We start from the raw sequence: 20,405 nt of genomic DNA on the forward strand, positions 1-20,405 counted from the left end.
GTTAAGTCAGTGCACATTGGGAAAAAAGGGGCATCAAAAGCAGTGATAAAATCTTTAGCAATTTTAAAAATTTAGTATATTTTATTAGAATTGAAATAATTAAATTAAATCATGAATTTTTTTTTAAATCATTAGGCTTATCAAAAATCATGCCTAAAAATAACTAATTATATATGAGGAATCACAAATCAAAGAGAAGTATGTTAATGGGACCAACAATTCAAATCCTATTCAAATTCTTCAAAGATGAACCAAAGAAAATGTGTATAGAGTCAAATTTTATCCCTCAATTACTGAGAATCTTGGACTTTGGCTTGAAATTTGAAAGTATGCCTTGTCCGAATATCAATAAGTAACTTATTATTAATTCTAATAGCAATCACATGTACAATGAATGCATTTTAATAAATTTAATTTATCATGGTAGAATTTATATAAAATTTATCACAATCAATTATTAAAATAAAATTACACTATAACAATTGCGAGAAATAATAAATGACGTCATTCTTAGTATTTAATGCTGTTGAGATTGATTTTAATTTCATGGATAATCACATTAACATGAGTTATGCATATAATCCATGATTTAAGTGTTACTTGGATTGTTGAAAATTACCACGATAATAATTTGAGAAAGAGCACCTTCTTGCACCTAAGAATTGCTTCAATAAGGAAAACCAACCACATGCCGCTTGCTTCTTCAAAAATAACAGCCTTCTTGTTTCTGCCCCAAAAGTATCAAGTGCACGCCTATTTTCTTTTTATCTAGACTAACTACTGCATTCAGTTTTTGAAAACCATTTTATACTCAAGTTTCCCATCTACAGCAATTTTCCCTTAAAACAAAAACTGTCTCGCTTTAAAAGCTTCAAGCCTTTTAACTTTCGGGCTTGAGCAACATGGGACTCCAAACCCATTCATAGGTCGTCTTTTTTCTTCACTTTGATTAAATGAAATCAATTTTGTTGGGATTGATATTAGTATTTCTTTTTTTAATATTTACGTCAAAAATATTTTGATTTTTATACACAGGGAGTTGGAAAATGAGGACACGGACGATTACATAATTCATACTGGCACAAAATAATATATCACCAAGCTAAGTTTTTCTAATTTGCCTATTCTTTTCTTGTCTCATCAAAGTCTTCCTATATAGATAAAAATTATCCAAGTCAAGTCTACCCAAATCAATTCTTGTTACTTGGATAATCTTTTGGATATAACTTGGGCTATAACTTCTACAAATATTAAAATTTCAACCCATTAATAAAAAAGGCCCAAACACAGAAGTCAAAATCCAAACTGGGGAAACAAGCAAGCCACTGGCTGGTATATGATATTCCCTTTCTACAAGCTAGCTGTTCAAGTGATTAAGCAAAACAGAAGGCAATGATAATTATATTGCTTCACTCTTGGAACTGATAATGTTGCAAGCTCAACATCCCATTTTTGAGTCAGATTAAAGTTAACTGGTATTTCAATCTCTGATAGCAAGCCTTGCAGATAGGAAATTGAATCAGTTGTGAGATCTCCAATACAATCTTTGATTATGAAGTGCAGATTGGGGAAAAAGGGGGCATCAAAAGCAGTGATAAAATACAAACAGAAGTTCAAAAGAATTCAACATTTTACTATTCCTTGATGTTAAATAAACTTTAAAATATTCAAATCCACCATTGCCACTTGCATAAGAGCCAAGCCCAAACCCATCATTACCTCCGCACAGGCACACATCACACACATACTCTCCTTTTGCTGGAAAACCCAATACTTTCTTCAACAAACCATGTCTATGACACAAACCCCCCACACCTTTCAACCATGCTTCCTGTCACCACTAAATACCACAACCTCCTCCGAATGCGCCCACTCAAAACGCCCAACTCTTTCTATTACTGCCTCTTCTTCCCCCACCAAGCTACTCTCTGGCCGGAAGCTACGCGTTGCAGTCGTTGGAGGCGGCCCAGCTGGCTCCTCTGCTGCGGAAGCCCTCACCTCTGGTGGAATCGAAACTTTTCTCTTCGAGCGCAGCACTTCCACAGCCAAGCCCTGTGGCGGAGCCATTCCTCTCTGCATGCTCGACGAATTCTCCATCCCTCTCCACCTTATCGACCGCCATGTCACTCGCATGAAAATCATTTCCCCTTCTAATCTCACTGTTGATTTTGGCTCCAAAACCCTCAAACCTCACGAGTCCATCCCCATGCTCCGCCGTGAAGTACTGGACTCCTTCCTCCGCTTTCGTGCCCAATCAAGTGGCGCTCATTTGATTCCCGCCCTTGTCACGCATCTCGAGGTCCCTTCCTCATCAACCGAGCCTTACATCATCCACCACACGAGCAACAACACCAAACGCACCCTAGCCGTCGATGTGATCATCGGAGCGGACGGAGCCAACAGCAGAGTCGCCAAATCGATAAAAGCTGGAAATTACACTTGTGCCATCGCTTTCCAAGAGAGAATTAGATTACCCGAAGAAAAAATGGAATACTACCAAAATCTCGCAGAGATGTACGTAGGAAATGACGTGTCACCCGATTTCTACGCGTGGGTATTCCCCAAATGCGACCACGTGGCAGTGGGCACTGGTACAGTGTGCGCGAAACCAGACATTAAAGCATACCAAAGAGGGATCAGAGAAAGGGTAAGCCACAAGATCAATGGGGGGAAAGTGATCAAAGTGGAGGCACACCCAATACCGGAGCACCCACGTCCGACGAGGGTACGGGGTAGAGTAGCGCTGGTGGGGGATGCGGCGGGATACGTGACAAAGTGCTCTGGCGAAGGGATATACTTCGCGGCGAAGTCAGGAAGAATGTGCGGAGAGGCGATAGTGAAGGCTTCTGAGGGAGGGGAGAAGATGGTAAGCGAAGAAGATTTAAAAAGAGAGTATTTGAGAGAGTGGGATAGTAAGTTCATGAAAACATTCAGATTCTTGGACTTGCTGCAGAGAGTGTTTTATGGTAGTAATGCAGCGAGAGAAGCATTGGTAGAGCTATGTGGAGATGAGTATGTGCAGAGAATGACATTTGATAGCTATTTGTATAAGAAATTGGCTAATGGGGATAGATGGGAAGATGTGAAGATGGTTTTGAATACTATTGGGAGCTTGGTGAGGTGTAAGATTGTGGAGAGGGAGATGGAGGCCTTGAAGGTTTAATTAGGCTTCAAAATTGCATCATCTGCCAATAGCATTGGTTGTCTCGTTCGTCACTTGGTAGTATAAATTGTGTGACATTATGGCAATGTGAAATGCTTATTGTGAATAAACTGAATTAGAGTGCCTGCATAAACTGAATAATTGTTATTTCTGTTTTAGTGATTTAAACGTAAATGATTGAAAATTAGAGTGAGTTAAAGGCAGAAGCACTCTGTGAAGATTGAACGTAGAGCAGGGTATTACAATGTAGAGCAGGCAAATTGGAAGCATGCAATGTAGAAAAATAGAAGCCCCGCTAATGAAAATTAGCCCAGCATGCAACAGAACAACACAAAGGTAAGTCACCCTCCAAGAGCCAAAGCCAAGCACCATCGACCAAGTTCGATAGCTATTTTGTGGAGGGTAACAAAGTTGTGCATATCCAAAATAAACCTCTCCTTGGTTAGTGGCAGAGCTAGGATGTAATCTTAAAGAGGGGGCCAAAGGAACACTTCTTTTTCCTCGCACATTTCGCAAATTATTTATTATTGTACTTTAATAATATAATTTAATATGCATTTTTCTATATTTTATATTTCATAATCATATTATAAATTTTTGTTAATGATAAAATTTTTAATTAATTAAAATTTTATTTTAATGATTAATAAGTAAATAAGTTCATTAATATATTTTTTTATTATTTCTTAAAATTACTTAATATATACCAATAAAAGAATAAATAAAATATAAAAAAGACATGTCATGTGGTGATTTTTGAAGTATCATTATTAAAATTTTTTATAATTTATTTTTTTATAATTATATTATAAAATTTTATTAATAATAAAATTTTTAATTAATTATAATTTTATTTCAACTGTTAATAAGTAAATAAGTTAATTAATAGATTATTTTTCATTATTTCTTAAAATTACTTTAACATATACCAATAAAAGAATGAATTAAAAAAAAAAAAAAGACATGCCATATGGTGACTTTTCAAGTATCAATATTAAATTTCTTATATTTTAAATATAAAACATGTATTGAAAATAATTTTTAAATTACATAAACAATTTTTTAGTGAATAATTATTTAAATGTATATTAATGTAATTTTATAAAAAATAATTTACACTTTTCTAATTTAATAGAAAATTTATTTAAAAAATTTTTTTTGGAGATATATTATATAATGAGCAGAGCTTATAAGGCATAAAGTTATAAACTTAAAAACTTTTTAATTCTTAAAAGATTAAAAAAAAAAACAATTTTAGATAACTACTGTTATTTTATTTGAGATAAGAATTTAGTAGTTGAAATTTAAAAAATATTTAGATCAAAGTTGATAGTCAATATGAGGGAGAACATACTTTTTTTACTTTTAAAAACTTTTACTTTAAAAATTGATATAATTTTTGTTTTAAAAGCATCATGATCTATATTTCAAGCCAAACTTTTTATTTTGCCCACTCAAATTCTAATTTATGGCTAGAATTATATTAAAAAAAAATTTTAAATATATTAATTTTTTTTTTATATAAAACTAGGGGCCGTGGCCCCTTCGCCCCCTCCCTCCGCCACTTTCCTTGCTGCTACTGGATTTGCTAAAAAAGGCCAACATAAGCCTATTTACAACCCCACCCAAAGGTAAAGAGGGAGAATGCAATCTTCAGGCGAGGGCATAAGATTCCCTACCTAGAAGAGGCAAAGGAAAATTGTGGAAACCCAATAAAGAAAAGAGAAGAGTTCCTAGAAGATGGTACTAACCAAGAAAGTTTCTCTCTAATAGACAAAAAGAGGAAAGTATCAAGCTTGCCAACAAATTCAAAATTTATCTCAAAAATAAACATTTTAATATGAATTAATGTTAAATAAACTTTAGAAATATTCAATCCACCATTAATTTACCACTTGCACAAAACACAAACGCATCAATCTCCATCCCTATACTTAGGCTCTATTATTTTAAACAAAAAGTAGTTTTGAATCCACACAAATAAAAAGTTTTTGAACGTTAAAAAAAAAATGAATTACACTAAACAAAAATGTTTTATCCATAATCAGGCTCAAAACAATAAATAAAAAGTATGAGAAAGAGAAGGATTCATAATCTTTTGGAAACAACTTGGGGTATAACTTCTATAAGAGTTAAAATTTGAACCCATTACTTAAAAATGGAAAAAGACAAACCAAATACAAAAGGAAAAACCAAACTTAGGAAACTGGCAAGCCACAGGTTGGTTTTTGACATTTCCTTTTCTGAACTAGCTGTTCAAGTAATTAAGGAAAACAAACTTTTGTACATTGAGTTTTAAGATGAATAACAATCTTCTATGGTGCCCCCCGAATTAAGACTACTATAGAAAAGTCCTAGGTAAATAATTTTTTAACTGAAGTCAACTGTGATTGCCTATTTGTCTCGCGGGATTCACTCTTGTATAATAAAAAATGTCACCTACTGTGCTAGCTAGATGGTGCACATTCGTTCAAATTCAATTTGAAATTTGGATAAAATTTCTATCAATTTTGAAAATGTTATATTTATGACTCAAAATCCTAATTGATTTGGAAAACATTTTTCTAATAATTTGAGTAGGAGAAATATTCTTCAATAGGATTGAAGAATATTTCTTATATAGAGTATAACTAGTATTTTAGCATTACTCTTAAATTAAGTGAGACTCCTAATCGGATTAAGATTAAGAAAATTAACACTATAAATAGGAGAATGGTGAAAATATTATTTAACTTTGCCCATAGAGAGGGGCTTTCACTTATTGCAAAGAATAACTTTGTCAATTGCTAAAGATTTGACTTCGTCTATTGATGAGAGGCTTCTGGCCTTTGCAGTCCTATGGAGGGAAAGGGATTTCGGTCTAAGGTGGAGAAAGGGCATAAAATCTAAGAGGAGGAAATTCTTGTCTATTGGTGAGAGGGTTCTTGCCCATATAGTTGAAGACACCCTTTGTGGTATATTAGATGTAGTCGTACACATATTAGGTTATATCTAGAGGAGATTGAAAGAACTAATTAATACATTTATTATGTAATGTGAGTTCTATTATGCGTAATTAGATTGATGGATAGTATAGCTTGAGTTTGTAATAGATAATTTATTATTATTAATAGTGAAAGATGACATACCCATAGATGTATCCCTATGTGAAAGGGATAAACTATGTAAATATTAGTATTTTGTATGTTTATTTTATTTTTTACAGTTTACATGTTTTCGCGGTTCACAATAGAAAATTTAGTATATTTGCTAGAACTGAAATAATTAGATTAAATCGCAAAAAAGAAATTTTTTAAATCAGTAGGCCTATAAAAAATCATGCCTGAAAATAACTATTTATGCATGAGGAATCACAATTCAAAGAGAAGTATGTTAATGGGACTAACAATTCAAATCCTATTTAAATTCGTCAAAGATGAACTAAAGAAAATGTGTATAGAGTGAAACTTTATTCCTTAATTACTAGGGAAAAAGACCAAAATAATGTGATTTCAAAAATATTTTATCAAAATAATGTGAATTTTAAATTATTTATCAAAATAATGTAGTATGATAGAAACCACCATTTGAATAAGTGATTTTACGTTTCAGCACTTTAATAAGAAATTACTATTTTAAATAAAGTTTTTATTATTTTGTGTCAGTATGACAGAGCAATATTGCTCTCAAAATCACCAGTTAAATTGATAATTTTGTGTCTTGATTCATTGCCTATCACATCATCAGAATTTTACTTTTTTTACACTCAAACCACCAAATGGAATGGTGGTTTTAAGTGCAACATGTGTGGCATGTTAGAATAGACATGTTGCAGGGAATTTATTCCCTCTTTTATGGTATGTTGAATTATTGGCTTTACACGCCTGTGAATTATTTTAGTGGCTTTAAAAGCCATGAAATTGTCTTAAAAAATAGAAGACTTCCTCTGTATTAAGTAAAACTAATCTGATTTTTTTTTCTTCCTCTTTCATCTTCTTCATTTTTTTTTTTCTTTGTATGAAGTAATTATTTTGGTGGAATATCAATGGAGTGTTGAACAGAATCAAAAGGAAAAGCAAAAGCAGATCCAGTAATCTATCAAATAGATATTCCCAAAATCCACCACGGACTAGGAGGCCTCCACAATGCGGCACAAGAGTACACATCGGTCGACATTAGTCTAATTTAATATATGTTCAATTATAATTATATTATTTACATTATAATATTTTCTCAATGTCATCTATTTACATTATGTACTTTTTAGTTTTTTTTTTCTAATATAACTTAAATTTATAGTAACTGAATTTATTTGAAAATTTTTCCTAAAATATTTTTATAATTGTATAATCTTAAAATATTTGTAATATAAATTGAAATATAAATATTTATGCTTATAATATAAATTGAAATAAAAAATAATTATACTCATAATAAAAATGTAAATGTAAAATAGTTCCAATACTATTAATTTATTTGAAATTATTCATTAATTTTCACTTTAAGAAATAATTTCAAGAAAAATATTTACGCATTAATTTATTACAATAAATAGATATAAAATTAATAAATATAACATAACAAATTTATATATATAAAAAAGAAACCTGTATGCATTAATCAAATAAAATATATGAAGAATTAAAAAAATTATTGTATAAAAGAGAAGAGAGGGAAAAATAAAACCTGATATGAAAGCCATAAGAGACCTATAAAACTTCTTCTCTCTATACTTCGAAAATATGCATTCTGAAAATAGGAGAAAGAATTTATATTTATAGGGAAAATTTAGTGCGCCGTTGGGAGAATATATTCTCTGTATTATATGCATTCTAAAGTTTTGATATATTCTGATGGATGCTTAAGAAATTACCACTTCAACTGGCATTTTCACAAGCAATCTGTAAACACTAATTTGATTAGCGGTTTTGTGTGCATCTAGCATACTATCACATTGACTTTGGCACACACAGCAACTTTAACACTCTAATTTGACACTTGGATGTTGCTACTGAAATTACTTTTTGTATTGGTGATTTTATTTTATTTTTTTAACACTAAAATTGCTTTTTGAGTTGGCTTTTTCACAAACACACAATATTGATAAATAGTTTTAAATTATATTATTTTGATAAAATATTTTTAAAAATACATTGTTTATATAATTAATCCTAATTACTGGGAATCCCGGACTTTGGCTTGAAATTTAAGAGTATGCCTTGCCCGAATATAAATAAGTAACTAATTGTTAATTCTAATAGCAATCACATGTACAATGAATGCACTTAAATAAATTTATCATGGTAGAATTTATATAAAATTTATCATAATCAATTATTAAAATAAAATTATAGTATAACAATTGCATGAAAAGATAAATGACGTGATTTTTAATATATACTATTATTGAGATTGATTTTGTTTGTAGCTAGTTCTTTTTCTTTTAATTAATTTATTTTTCCTTTTCAATATAGAGGAAAAAAAAGAGTAGACATCATGTCTTCTGTAACATAATCTAAATCTTATTTTAAATATAGTACAAGGAGAAATAAAAACGAAAAAAAAAAATCCTTCATGTGAAGATAATAGAGTTTATACACATTATCACTCTAGAGGCCAACTTGTATCACTAATCTCATGCATAATCACATTAACATTAGCTATGCATATAATCCACAATTTAATTACCACAACAATAATTTGAGAAAGAGCACCTTCTTGCACCAAGAATTGCTCCAATAAGGAAAACGAACTGCTTGCTTCTTCTTCAAAAATAACAACCTTCTTGTTTCTGCTCCAAAAATATCAAGTGCACATCTATTTTCTTTTTAGAAATAAGTACAATTTAGTATTTTGTAATTTACGCATTTTATTAATAGGGACATGAGTTTTATTTTACTTTTTTTTATTTGAGAACTCGGATTATTATGCTGTTAGCACTTAAGGATAAAATTGTTAATAGTATTAATGTATACTAACATGGTAAGTTTCCTTATACTTTTAAGTTTGCGCAAGTAAACCATATCTATTTGGTTATATATACCAATTTGCCTGCTGATTTCCTCACAATAGGAGAGTAAAGTCAGCATATCATTTTTTTTTTTCTCGTTCTTCCTAACTTAGTACTGGATGAATGATATGATTATATAGCCAAATAGGTAGGGCCTATTTGTTATGCTAGCTTAAGAGTACAAAGACTTCTCACATCAACATATATTGATACCGTTTAGTAATTTTGTCCTTAAGTGAAAGTATAATAATAGAAGCCCTTAAATAAAAAAAAAATAACCTTTTATTGAGAAATTATTAGGTGCACCCGGTGCACATGCACTATCTCTCACAATCATGTGAGACTCACTCTCTATATTGTAGAGATACTCATTTTTCTGTGAGAGAGTGAGCATTATTTTTTAGTACTTCCAGTGCATCTAATAATTAGCCATCAATAAAATGCACAAAACACTTATACTAAAATGTACTTATTTCTTTTTTTTTTTTCTTTTTTTTTTTTTTCCTCAAAGCTTATTCCTTCTTTTTATCTGGACTAACTATTGCATTCAGTTTTTGAAAACCATTTTATACTCAAGTTTACCATCCACAGCAACTTTCCCTTAAAACAAAAATTGTCTTGCTTTCAAGGCCTTAAGCCTTTTGGCTTTGGGGCTTGAGCAATATGCAGCTCTAAACTGATGTATGAGTGGTCCTTTTCCCACACTCATGATCAAACAAAATCAATTTTTATGTCAAAAATATTTTAATTTTTATATATAAAGAACTGGAAAATGAAGACACGGACGTCCAACGATTACATAATTCAAAATGGCACAAAATAATATATCACTAAGCTAAGTTTTTCTAATTTGCCTAGTTTTATGTATATTTCCTTGACTCATCAAAGTCTTCCTAGATAGACACAATTATCCAAGTCAATTCTACGCAATTCAATTCTTGTTACTTATTTATTGATTGTCCAATTAAATTTATATATATTTGTCAAAGTCATGGTATGTACACATACTATTCAAATCCAACCATCCAAATCAAGTTTTTATATTTATTTTTTTTTTGTCCAATTTAAACTTAAAAATAAATGTCTCATTAAGATATATATATATATATATATATATATATTGTCAAAGTCATCGAATGTAGTGTACTATTCAAATCTAACCATCCAAATCAAGTATATTTATTTAGTCTAAATGTTATAAAAAATTTTTTTTGTCAATTTTAATTTGATTTAGAAGTTTAGTATTTATTGGGCTCTAGTCAAAGATTGGGAATTTGAGTATTAATGTGGTGCTTGACATGATAAAAATATTATTTTTTACTTTAATATGTTGTTGCTAATGTTGCATAACTTTAATACTTAAAATATCCAAAACTTTTTACTTTTATCAATTGTAGCAAATTTTATGAATTTGTTTCATTTATAATCACTTGACTGATTTTTTATTTAATTTGATCAAAATTAATATTTTATTATTTAATACAATTATAAAAAATAAATATTTATATTATTTAATACAACTTAACTTAATTTAACTCAACTAAACCTTTATCCCAAAAATTTAGGGTCGGCTGTATGGATTCTCTTTCTCCACTCTAAACGATTTTGGGTTAAATCCTCAGAAATGTGTAATGCTTATACGTTATATTGTACTACTATCCTCTAAGTCAGTTTAGGTCTACCCCTTTTTTTTTCTTTCTATCCTTTAATCTAATATGTTTTACTTGTCTAACTGAAGCTTCTGTATGTTTACGCTTCACATGACCAAACCACCTCAATCTCCATTCTCTCAACTTATTCTTAATTGGCATCACTCCTACATTTTCTCTAATACTCTCATTACGGACTTTATCTAGTCTAGTATGACCACTCATCCACCTTAACATTCTCATCTCTGCAACTCTTATCTTAGACACATATGACTCCTTCAGTGCCCAACATTCACTACCATATAACATGGCCGATCGTATGACTGTATGGTAAAATTTTCCTTTCAACTTATTGAGAATCTTATGATCACATAAAACTCCAGTGGCACATCTCCACTTCAACCATTCGGCTTTAATCCTATGATTTAATATTCTCCTCACATCCCTCATCTACTTGAAGTACTGAACTAAGATATTTAAAGTGATTACTTCAAGACAGTACCACTCCATCCAAATTAACTCTTTCCTATCACCAAATGTAACAAAAGCGTAATCCTCAATTTGTATTATTTAATATAACAAAAAAAATATTTCTCTATCTCTCTCCCCTCATTTTTTATTTTGTAGTATTTACAAGAGTTATTTATAAAAATAGATATATTCTTATTTATTTAAAATTAAAAATATTCTTCCATCCAGCTCTCTTTCTCTCACTCCCTCTCTCCTTCTACCTACAATCATCCATATTATATATATATATACCTCTCCGCCTTCCTCTCTCCAAAAAATATTCCTATACCTCCCTTCCTCTCTCTCCCTCTCCCTCTTCATCTCTTTCCTCCCACTCACTATCATCCAATAATATATATACACATTTACTCATATATAGGTTATTATTATTATATATGTGCTAAAATGATGAGTATTGTTATTATTGACATATTTTACATAAATTTTTAATTTTAAACAAATTAAAAAAATGAGAAAAGAGAGAGGGAAATTTTATTTTATTTTTTATTTTATTTTATTAAGTAACATAAATATTCAATTTTGCAATTGTATTATGTAATAAAATATTAATTTTTGACCAAATTATATCAAAATTAGTCAAATAGTTATAAATGAAACAAACTTATAGAAATAATTATAATCGACAAAAATCAAAAAGCTTTGAATTTTTTTCAATAATTAAAGTTATGCTAAATCAACATGTAAAATAATTCACACCATGTCAGTTACCATGCAAGTCAACAATAACATATTAAAAAAAATATTTTTATCACATCAAGCGCCACATTAATTCCCTCAATTCCTCGTCTTCGACTAAACCATAATAAATATTAAACTTTCAAATCAGGTCAAAATTAACTAAAAAAAACTATAATTACAAAAACGCGCAAGGTTTGGATTGTTTAAAACATTAGGCCTTTTATTTATTTATTAATTGTCCAATTTAAACAAAAAAATAAATTATTATAATTTATAGACACTACTAAAACTCAAGTATAAGTCTTTTTATTTATTAATTGATTGTTCAATTTAAACTAAAAAACAAATATATGACTAAACTATCCAAGACTTCACTTATTTATTGGTTGTCCAATTTAGACTCTGAAACAAAAACTTTGTACTTTCCAGGGAAATAACTGTTGTCGCAGGGAATGGAGAAAGCTGGGAGCAGAGAAGCAAGCGGCTTCAAACATTAACGCATAAAAGGACTGGGCAAGTCCCGACAGCCTTCTAGGATAGATTACGTTATGGATCCTGCCCTGCGTGAAGCTGCAAGTGAAGCCAATGCTGACAATTTCATTGATTCTATGGAACGAATTTCAGCAGAGGAAAAAGTATCCGCGCGCGTCAACCATCTTCAATCAACAAGACCCGTCAGGAAATTATTTGCTTCATATGGCCACAAGTTCAGGGAATGAAGAGATTGCCCAACTCATTGCTTATCGCTTTCCTTCGCTTATTTCGAAGAGGAATATCAAAGGCGACATTGCTCTGCACATTGCTGCTAGAGGTGGAATGCTTAATACTATTCAAACTCTTGTTTGTTGCGGAAAAGATTTCCCTGGCACAGATACTACTTCAGCTTCGTCTTCTTTCACTTCTTAAAATGATTTGGCAAAAAGTACTGGTGATGACAGATTATTAAGGATAAAAAATGTGCACGGAAACACTACTTTGCATGAGGCTGTGATGAATCGCCATCATGATGTGGCTCTCAATTCCCGATTTCTGCAGATGAAGAAGTGTGGTATTATCAGAACAAGGAAGGCTGGTCTCCGCTTTATATGGCTGTCAAAATGGGAAATCTGCACATTTTTCGATTACCGTTGAAAGCTCCATTAAGTCATTCTGATTCACATAAAAAGCTAAAAGGAAACCCCCCCAGCTCATGCTGTCAGAAAAGGTACGTACTTGTTGTGTCTGTCAATCCTCTTTAATTCACACTATAAATCCACTTAACACTCCTCTTTCAAATTTCAGATTTGTTAGAAGAGATGGCTAAGGAAAATCCTGAACTTGTGCAATTAAAAGATGGGAACGGAATAACTGTGCTTCATTGGGCAGCAGATAGAGGTAATGTTTATGATGTTCGGTTCCTCCCAAGCAAGTTTAGTGGTGGCCTGTTTGAAATGGATAACAAGGGTTCCTTTCCTATTCACATTGCAAGCGAGAGAGGGCGTGTTGAGGTTATAAACGAGTTGCTTGGGCAGTGGCCCCATCAAACAGATTTGCTCAATATAGAAGGTCAGAATATTCTTCATGTTGCCGTTGAGAGGGGAAAAGATAACGTGGTGAGATACATATCGGGAACTCCTACACCGGAGAAGCTTTTGAATGAGAAAGACGGATAAATTTTGACAATTGTTCATAAACTTATCTAGTTGTAATATTACAGTCCCTCAATTTAAAAATGTAACATAAAACCCCATAAACTTTCAAATTTTACACAGTAAAATTCCTCTAATCTCCAATTATCAGTTTTTTAGTTAGACGCTGACCTAAACAGTTTCAACATGAATTTTAGTCAATATTTCTCTTTTCTCTTTCAATCCATGTGTAAATTGAATCCTTCTTCTCTTTATGGATAGAATAATTTTTTTATGCATAAAGATAATAATTTTACACTTTACATAAGAGAAGAGAGAGAAATATTGACTAAGCGCCATGCAGGAGCTATTCACATCAGTTTCTAACTAAAAAATTAGTAATTGAAAGTCAAAAAAATTTTACTGTGTAAAATTTAAAAGTTTAGGGGGTTTTATATTATATTTTAAAGTTAAAAAATTGTAGTGTTACAACTATATTAGTTCAGGAATAGTTATTGAAATTTATCCAGAGAAAGACAGGAATGGAAACACTCCATTACATTTGGCAATAATGAATTCTCATCTAGCAGTGGTGCTTACTTTAACATGGCAAAAGAACATAAACATAAAGATGCTCAACAATGAAAGCAAATCGGTTTATGATGTGAGTACGAAGTTATCCGGCGGTCTTGAGAGAGCTGAACACGTATGAACTCTATTTATCACCTATATGGTTCTCCTCTCTCTCTCTCTCTCTCTCTCTCTCTCTCTCTCTGAAACATAAATATATTGGTAAATTCTTACCCTACACATATACTCAAAATATAAATATGTAAAATAAATATGTTAAATTTATATATTTAATAAGTGAATCTCATTATATATTTTAATTTAAGATTTATTGTGAACTCTGTTTAGATAAGAAAATTTCTAATTATATTTATTCATTTTCTAAATAACTTTTATACCATATATACATCTTCATCCCTATACACTTTTCATTATATATAAGAGTTAGTTATTTTGACTGCATAGTGTACGGATTATTTATTATTTTATTTTAATAATATAAATTAATATGTATATATTTTATATTTTCATAATCATATTAGTGATAATATTTTTAATTAATTATAATTTTATTTCAAATAATAATTAATAAATAGGTTGATTAGTAAGATATTTTTTTAAAATTAATTAACATATGCCAATAAAATGATAAATAAAATAAAAAAAAATACATATTTAATGTGACAGTTTTTAAAATTCTTATACTTTAAATTTAAAAAATGTTTTTAAAAATAAATTTTTAAATAATTATTTAAATATATAAAATTTTTATAAAATAATTTACCATTTTTCTAATTTAATCAAAAAAATTAATTAAAAAAATTAATTTTAATAATATATAACATAACGAACGATGTTTTATAATGTCTGAAATTGTAAATTTAGAAATTCTGAAATTTTTAGAAAGTAGTAAATAGAATTTTAGATCATTATTATTTTTATATTTGAGATAAAGTTTTAATAATTAAAATTTAAAAATATTTAAATAAAAGATAATGTTTAATATGATAAATTAATTTTTATATAAAAAATATTAGAAAAAAAAGCGTCACATATCAATTTTTTAAGTAGCAGCACACCCTTGCAAAGTTATTTTTAATGCTTAACTTTAATATATTACAAAGTTATTTTTAAGACTTTATATATATATATATATATATAGATATCCTATCCGTTTAGTTGCTTTACATTATATATGCATGTGTTTGAATTATTAGAGGACAAACCCAAAAATTAAATCCATTATACCCAATACAACAGAAAAAATTATTGGTTAGTGTTAAGATTTGATCAAATTTAAGCCATTATCTCCTACAAATTAGAAAGTAATTGGCTACTAGAAGGATTTTATCTTCTATTTGGCGTGCAGGTTTTGGCAAGAAGTGCTTTGTCGTCTGCTGGTACTCTCCCAAATTTTGATCTAAATTTTAACGAACAAAAGGGGAAAATTACCAAAAGGAGATATTCACTTGAAGTTGAACGGATCAATTACTTTGCTAGCACCGTATTGCTTCTGGAAACGATTGTGGCACAATGACCTTCAATGCTGCAGTCGCATGCCTGGCGGATCCAATAGCTCTAACAATTCAGACGAAGGAATGGCAACTATTTTAAATAAGCCTATGTTTCAATTGTTTGTGATGTGCAACGCCGCTGCTTTTTATTGTTCCTTCATCAGCATTTTCTTCATCCTCGTTGGTATATTGTTAATTGATGTTTATTTTGAGGTAAATTTCTGTGTCTTTTCATTGTCTCTATTAGTCTTTGCTCTTGGGATGATGTCCCTCTCATTCATGGCTGCAATACAAGTCGGAGTAAGCCAAGTTTAATGGCTAACCTCCTATGCTTTCATCATGGGAATCCTCTCTCTTATCATTCCATTGCTGCTGATGATAATATTTTTATTACCATTTTCACGGAGTAAGTCGCATTTTATGCGATATATCAGCTACTACCTCAGTCATGCAGCCATTCTGCTAGTGAAAATTTCCTCTCGATATGGAAGAACAGAAGAATCTGAGATCAAAGATTTGAAAAAACAAGAAGGGTCACAACAATCAGGAAAAGATGAACATCAACGGTCACTGCCTTGAAGAGAAAACAAGCAAGAAGAATTGCAACAGTTATAAGAGAAGATGGACATACAGAGAAAGAGTAGTCGCTTAATTTTACCCATTGCATTCAAGGTCACTAGACTTATCACTCATTTTAAGAAGCGGTTAATTTCAATTTATAAGTTAAAAGTTAGTTATTACAATGCGCTTGGAACAATCTATATGAGAACAAAGGTGATAAGTGTAATGTTTTACCCTCTTATTTGGCATGGAACAACAATCTATATGCTATATATATGGTCATTTTGCTTATTCAATATGAAATTTCATTTTCTTTGCAATTGATTTTTTATTTATAGCATGCATTCAAATATATATTGGAATTGGATTGAAATGTGTTTGCACAGATTTGCAACAGGGGTTATATATATATATATATATATATATATATATATATATATATATATAAGAGATACTCCAACATACCTGTTTCAACCAAACTTACATCCCCAAAACGTTTTGAGTCCATATTTTTGCGTCTAATTATAAGGTCTAGAAAATCTCCAAATGAAAATCTGTCAAATTTCTGTTCACTGCTTGCCAAATTGAATATTAATAAAAATATGCATTATAACGAGGACACCTCTTTTTTGGGAAGGATCACAGCTGGAGAGCTTCTTGGAATGTCCCATAAATAATACCTTTGAATAATAGTAGCACCCCACCTTAGAGGCTTTGAGCTTCAAATTTTAGCAAGCTCTGTATCTGTTCTTTAACATTTTAATGTTATCCTTGTGCCTAATCCCACTTCGTTTAAAAAATCAGATTATGTTCTATCAAAACAATTAATGCACTCCACTAATTCCTAAACAATTTGTATTATTCCCCATTAATTTAGAATAAGATGTATGTGTTATATGTAAAAGTACATAAACCTCTTCACTTGAGTCGACTTCTGGTAGAATTAAACTCAGTCCATTTTTTCAATATGGTATATTTTTAACTTAACTAATTTTTGTAATTACAAATCAAACAAAACATAATGTCTTAATTTAATAATGAAATTATTAAATTCTCAACCTTACAAACATGCACTGCATTCTAAACACTAAAAAAATCTAAGAATTTTTTTTTTAATTGAAGAGCAAATAACAATTCACATAAATAACCCACTTTGTTCACACATGTTCATTTTTAAACTTTGACCTCTTATTTTATAAAATAATTATAAATTATTATATTTTTATATATTAAAGGACTCAAACAATTGAATCCACTTAAATAAAAAGTTTTGAGTTGCACTAAATAAAAATGGTTTATCCATAATCAGGCCAAAACATTAAATAAAAAGTAAGAGATAGAGAGTTATGCATAATCTTTTGAATATAATTTGGGCTATAACTTCTATAAAATTTAAAATTTCAACCCATTAATAAAAAAGGAGAAGAAAAGTCCAAATACATAAGTCAAAATCCAAACTGGGGAAACCAGCAAGCTAATGGTTGGCACATGATATTCCCTTTCTACAAGCTAGCTGTTCAAGTGATTAAGCAGAACAAACATTTGTTCATTGGAATACCCTGATGTGGATGCACTGAACGGAAGGCAATAATAATTATATTGCTTCACTCTTGGGTCTAATTTTAAAAACATATACAAAAAAGTCTTATCTTGCGGCATGGTGTGCAGAAAAGCAAGCAAGTGCTCAATCTCCGATAGCAAGCCTTGCAGATGGGAAATTGAATCAGTTGTGAGATCTGTAAGTCCATGCTCCAATACAATCTTGAATATGAAGTGCAGATTGGGACAAGAACGGCATCAAAAGCAGTGATAAAATACAAACAGAATCTCAAAAAAATTCAACATTTTACTATTCGTTGATGTTAAATAAACTTTAAAATATTCAAATCCACTATCGCCACTTGCAGAAAAGCCAAGCCCAAACCCATCATCACCTCCACACAGGCACACACGACACACACACACACACTTTCCTTTTGCTGAAAAACCCATTACTTTCTTCAACAAACCATGTCTATGACACAAACCCACCACCCCTTTCAACCTTGCTTCCTGTCTCCACTCAAAACCACAACCTCCTCCGAATGCACCCACTCAAAACGCCCAACTCTTACTATTACTGCCTCTTCTTCCCCCACCAACCTACTCTCTGGCCGGAAGCTACGCGTTGCCGTCGTTGGAGGCGGCCCAGCTGGCTCCTCTGCTGCGGAAGCCCTCGCCTCTGGTGGAATCGAAACTTTCCTCTTCGAGCGCAGCACTTCCACAGCCAAGCCCTGTGGCGGAGCCATTCCGCTCTGCATGCTCGACGAATTCTCCATCCCTCTCTACCTCATCGACCGCCATGTCACTCGCATGAAAATCATTTCCCCTTCTAATCTCACTGTTGATTTTGGCTCCAAAACCCTCAAACCTCACGAGTCCATCCCCATGCTCCGCCGTGAAGTACTGGACTCCTTCCTCCGCTCTCGTGCCCAATCCAGTGGCGCTCATTTGATTCCCGCCCTCGTCACGCATCTCGAGGTCCCTTCCTCATCAACCGAGCCTTACATCATCCACCACACGAGCAACAACACCAAACGCACCCTAGCCGTCGATGTGATCATCGGAGCCGACGGAGCCAACAGCAGAGTCGCCAAATCGATAAAAGCTGGAAATTACACTTGTGCCATCGCTTTCCAAGAGAGAATTAGATTACCCGAAGAGAAAATGGAATACTACCAAAATCTCGCAGAGATGTACGTAGGAAATGACGTGTCACCCGATTTCTACGCGTGGGTATTCCCCAAATGCGACCACGTGGCAGTGGGCACCGGTACAGTGTGCGCGAAACCAGACATTAAAGTATACCAGAGAGGGATCAGAGAAAGGGTAAGCCACAAGATCAATGGGGGGAAAGTGATCAAAGTGGAGGCACACCCAATACCGGAGCACCCACGTCCGACGAGGGTACGGGGGAGAGTAGCGCTGGTGGGGGATGCGGCGGGATACGTGACAAAGTGCTCCGGCGAAGGGATATATTTCGCGGCGAAGTCAGGAAGAATGTGCGGAGAGGCGATAGTGAAGGCCTCGGAGGGAGGGGAAAAGATGGTAAGCGAAGAAGATTTGAAGAGAGAGTATTTGAGAGAGTGGGATAGGAAGTTCATGAAAACATTCAGATTCTTGGACTTGCTACAGAGATTGTTTTATGGTAGTAATGCAGCGAGAGAAGCACTGGTGGAGCTATGTGGAGATGAGTATGTGCAGAGAATGACATTTGATAGCTATTTGTATAAGAAATTGGCTAATGGGGATAGATGGGAAGATGTGAAGATGGTTTTGAATACTATTGGGAGCTTGGTTAGGTGTAGGATTGTGGAGAGGGAGATGGAGGCCTTGAAGGTTTAATGAGGCTTCAAAATCGAATCATCTGCCAATAGCATCGGCTGTCTCGTTCCTCACTTGGTATTATAAATTGTATGACATGATGGCAATGGGAAATGCTTCTTGTGAATAAACTGAGTTAGAGTACCTGCGTAAACTGAATTAATGTTATTTCTGTTTTAGTGATTTAAACGAAAATGATTGAAAATTGGAGTGAATTATGGGCAGAAGCACTCTATGAAGATTGAACGTTAGTTTGTGCTTGGAAGTTGGAAGTAGCAAGTTTTGCAGAGCGGAGCAAAGCACCAGCCATTTGATGGTCCTGACCTTGCAAAATGCGAAGTTTGGGAGTGCCATAACAAAGCAATCTTGATGTCCGATCATTAAGCAATTTTCTTATGCAATAATAAGGATTGTCATGATTTAATCGAAATATTATCTCATGCATTGGGCTTGTGTTACTGCAACTCGTAAATGTTCAAATCAGAGAAATCGTTTGGGTTTTGACTTCTGATCACTTCAAATTTTGGTAATTTTTAAAAGCAAATTGTAGGGTACGCACCGACACTCGTATAAAAATAATTATATTATGAAAATAAAAAAATAGAATCTATTATTTTATAGGTATGGTGAAAGTGTACAATAAATACACTTAATAATTTATTATTTCTAAATTATATATAAAACATGTAGTCCCAACTTTTCTAATTACAATATTTGATTTTATTAATATGTTAGTCTTTATTGTTTAAATTGAACATTAATTTTATTAATTTCTTTTTA

General features: G+C 31.9%; 2 protein-coding genes and 1 pseudogene across 2 annotated transcripts; all 3 read left to right on the top strand.

Annotated features, from left to right (window-relative positions):
* The first annotated feature begins 1,453 nt into the window (after positions 1 to 1,453).
* LOC110655724 (geranylgeranyl diphosphate reductase, chloroplastic-like) lies at positions 1,454 to 3,296 on the top strand. The gene has a single exon (XM_021812151.2). It carries the CDS (start codon positions 1,790 to 1,792, stop codon positions 3,161 to 3,163), a length of 1,374 nt encoding a protein of 457 aa, XP_021667843.2. The 5' UTR covers positions 1,454 to 1,789; the 3' UTR covers positions 3,164 to 3,296.
* Positions 3,297 to 11,108: 7,812 nt separating this feature from the next.
* LOC131180598 (protein ACCELERATED CELL DEATH 6-like) lies at positions 11,109 to 13,662 on the top strand (annotated as a pseudogene).
* A 4,301-nt stretch (positions 13,663 to 17,963) lies between these two features.
* Positions 17,964 to 20,055, top strand: LOC110655725 (geranylgeranyl diphosphate reductase, chloroplastic-like). The gene has a single exon (XM_058148442.1). It carries the CDS (start codon positions 18,273 to 18,275, stop codon positions 19,644 to 19,646), a length of 1,374 nt encoding a protein of 457 aa, XP_058004425.1. The 5' UTR covers positions 17,964 to 18,272; the 3' UTR covers positions 19,647 to 20,055.
* The last annotated feature ends 350 nt before the right edge of the window (positions 20,056 to 20,405 follow it).

Source organism: Hevea brasiliensis, chromosome 6 (assembly GCF_030052815.1).
Source record: "Hevea brasiliensis isolate MT/VB/25A 57/8 chromosome 6, ASM3005281v1, whole genome shotgun sequence".
Lineage (NCBI taxonomy): Eukaryota > Viridiplantae > Streptophyta > Magnoliopsida > Malpighiales > Euphorbiaceae > Hevea > Hevea brasiliensis.

Excerpts from the sequence above, each read along its gene's own strand:
- LOC110655724 (XM_021812151.2), top strand. The coding sequence starts at position 1,790 with ATGTCTATGACACAAACCCCCCACACCTTTCAACCATGCTTCCTGTCA.
- LOC110655725 (XM_058148442.1), top strand. The coding sequence starts at position 18,273 with ATGTCTATGACACAAACCCACCACCCCTTTCAACCTTGCTTCCTGTCT.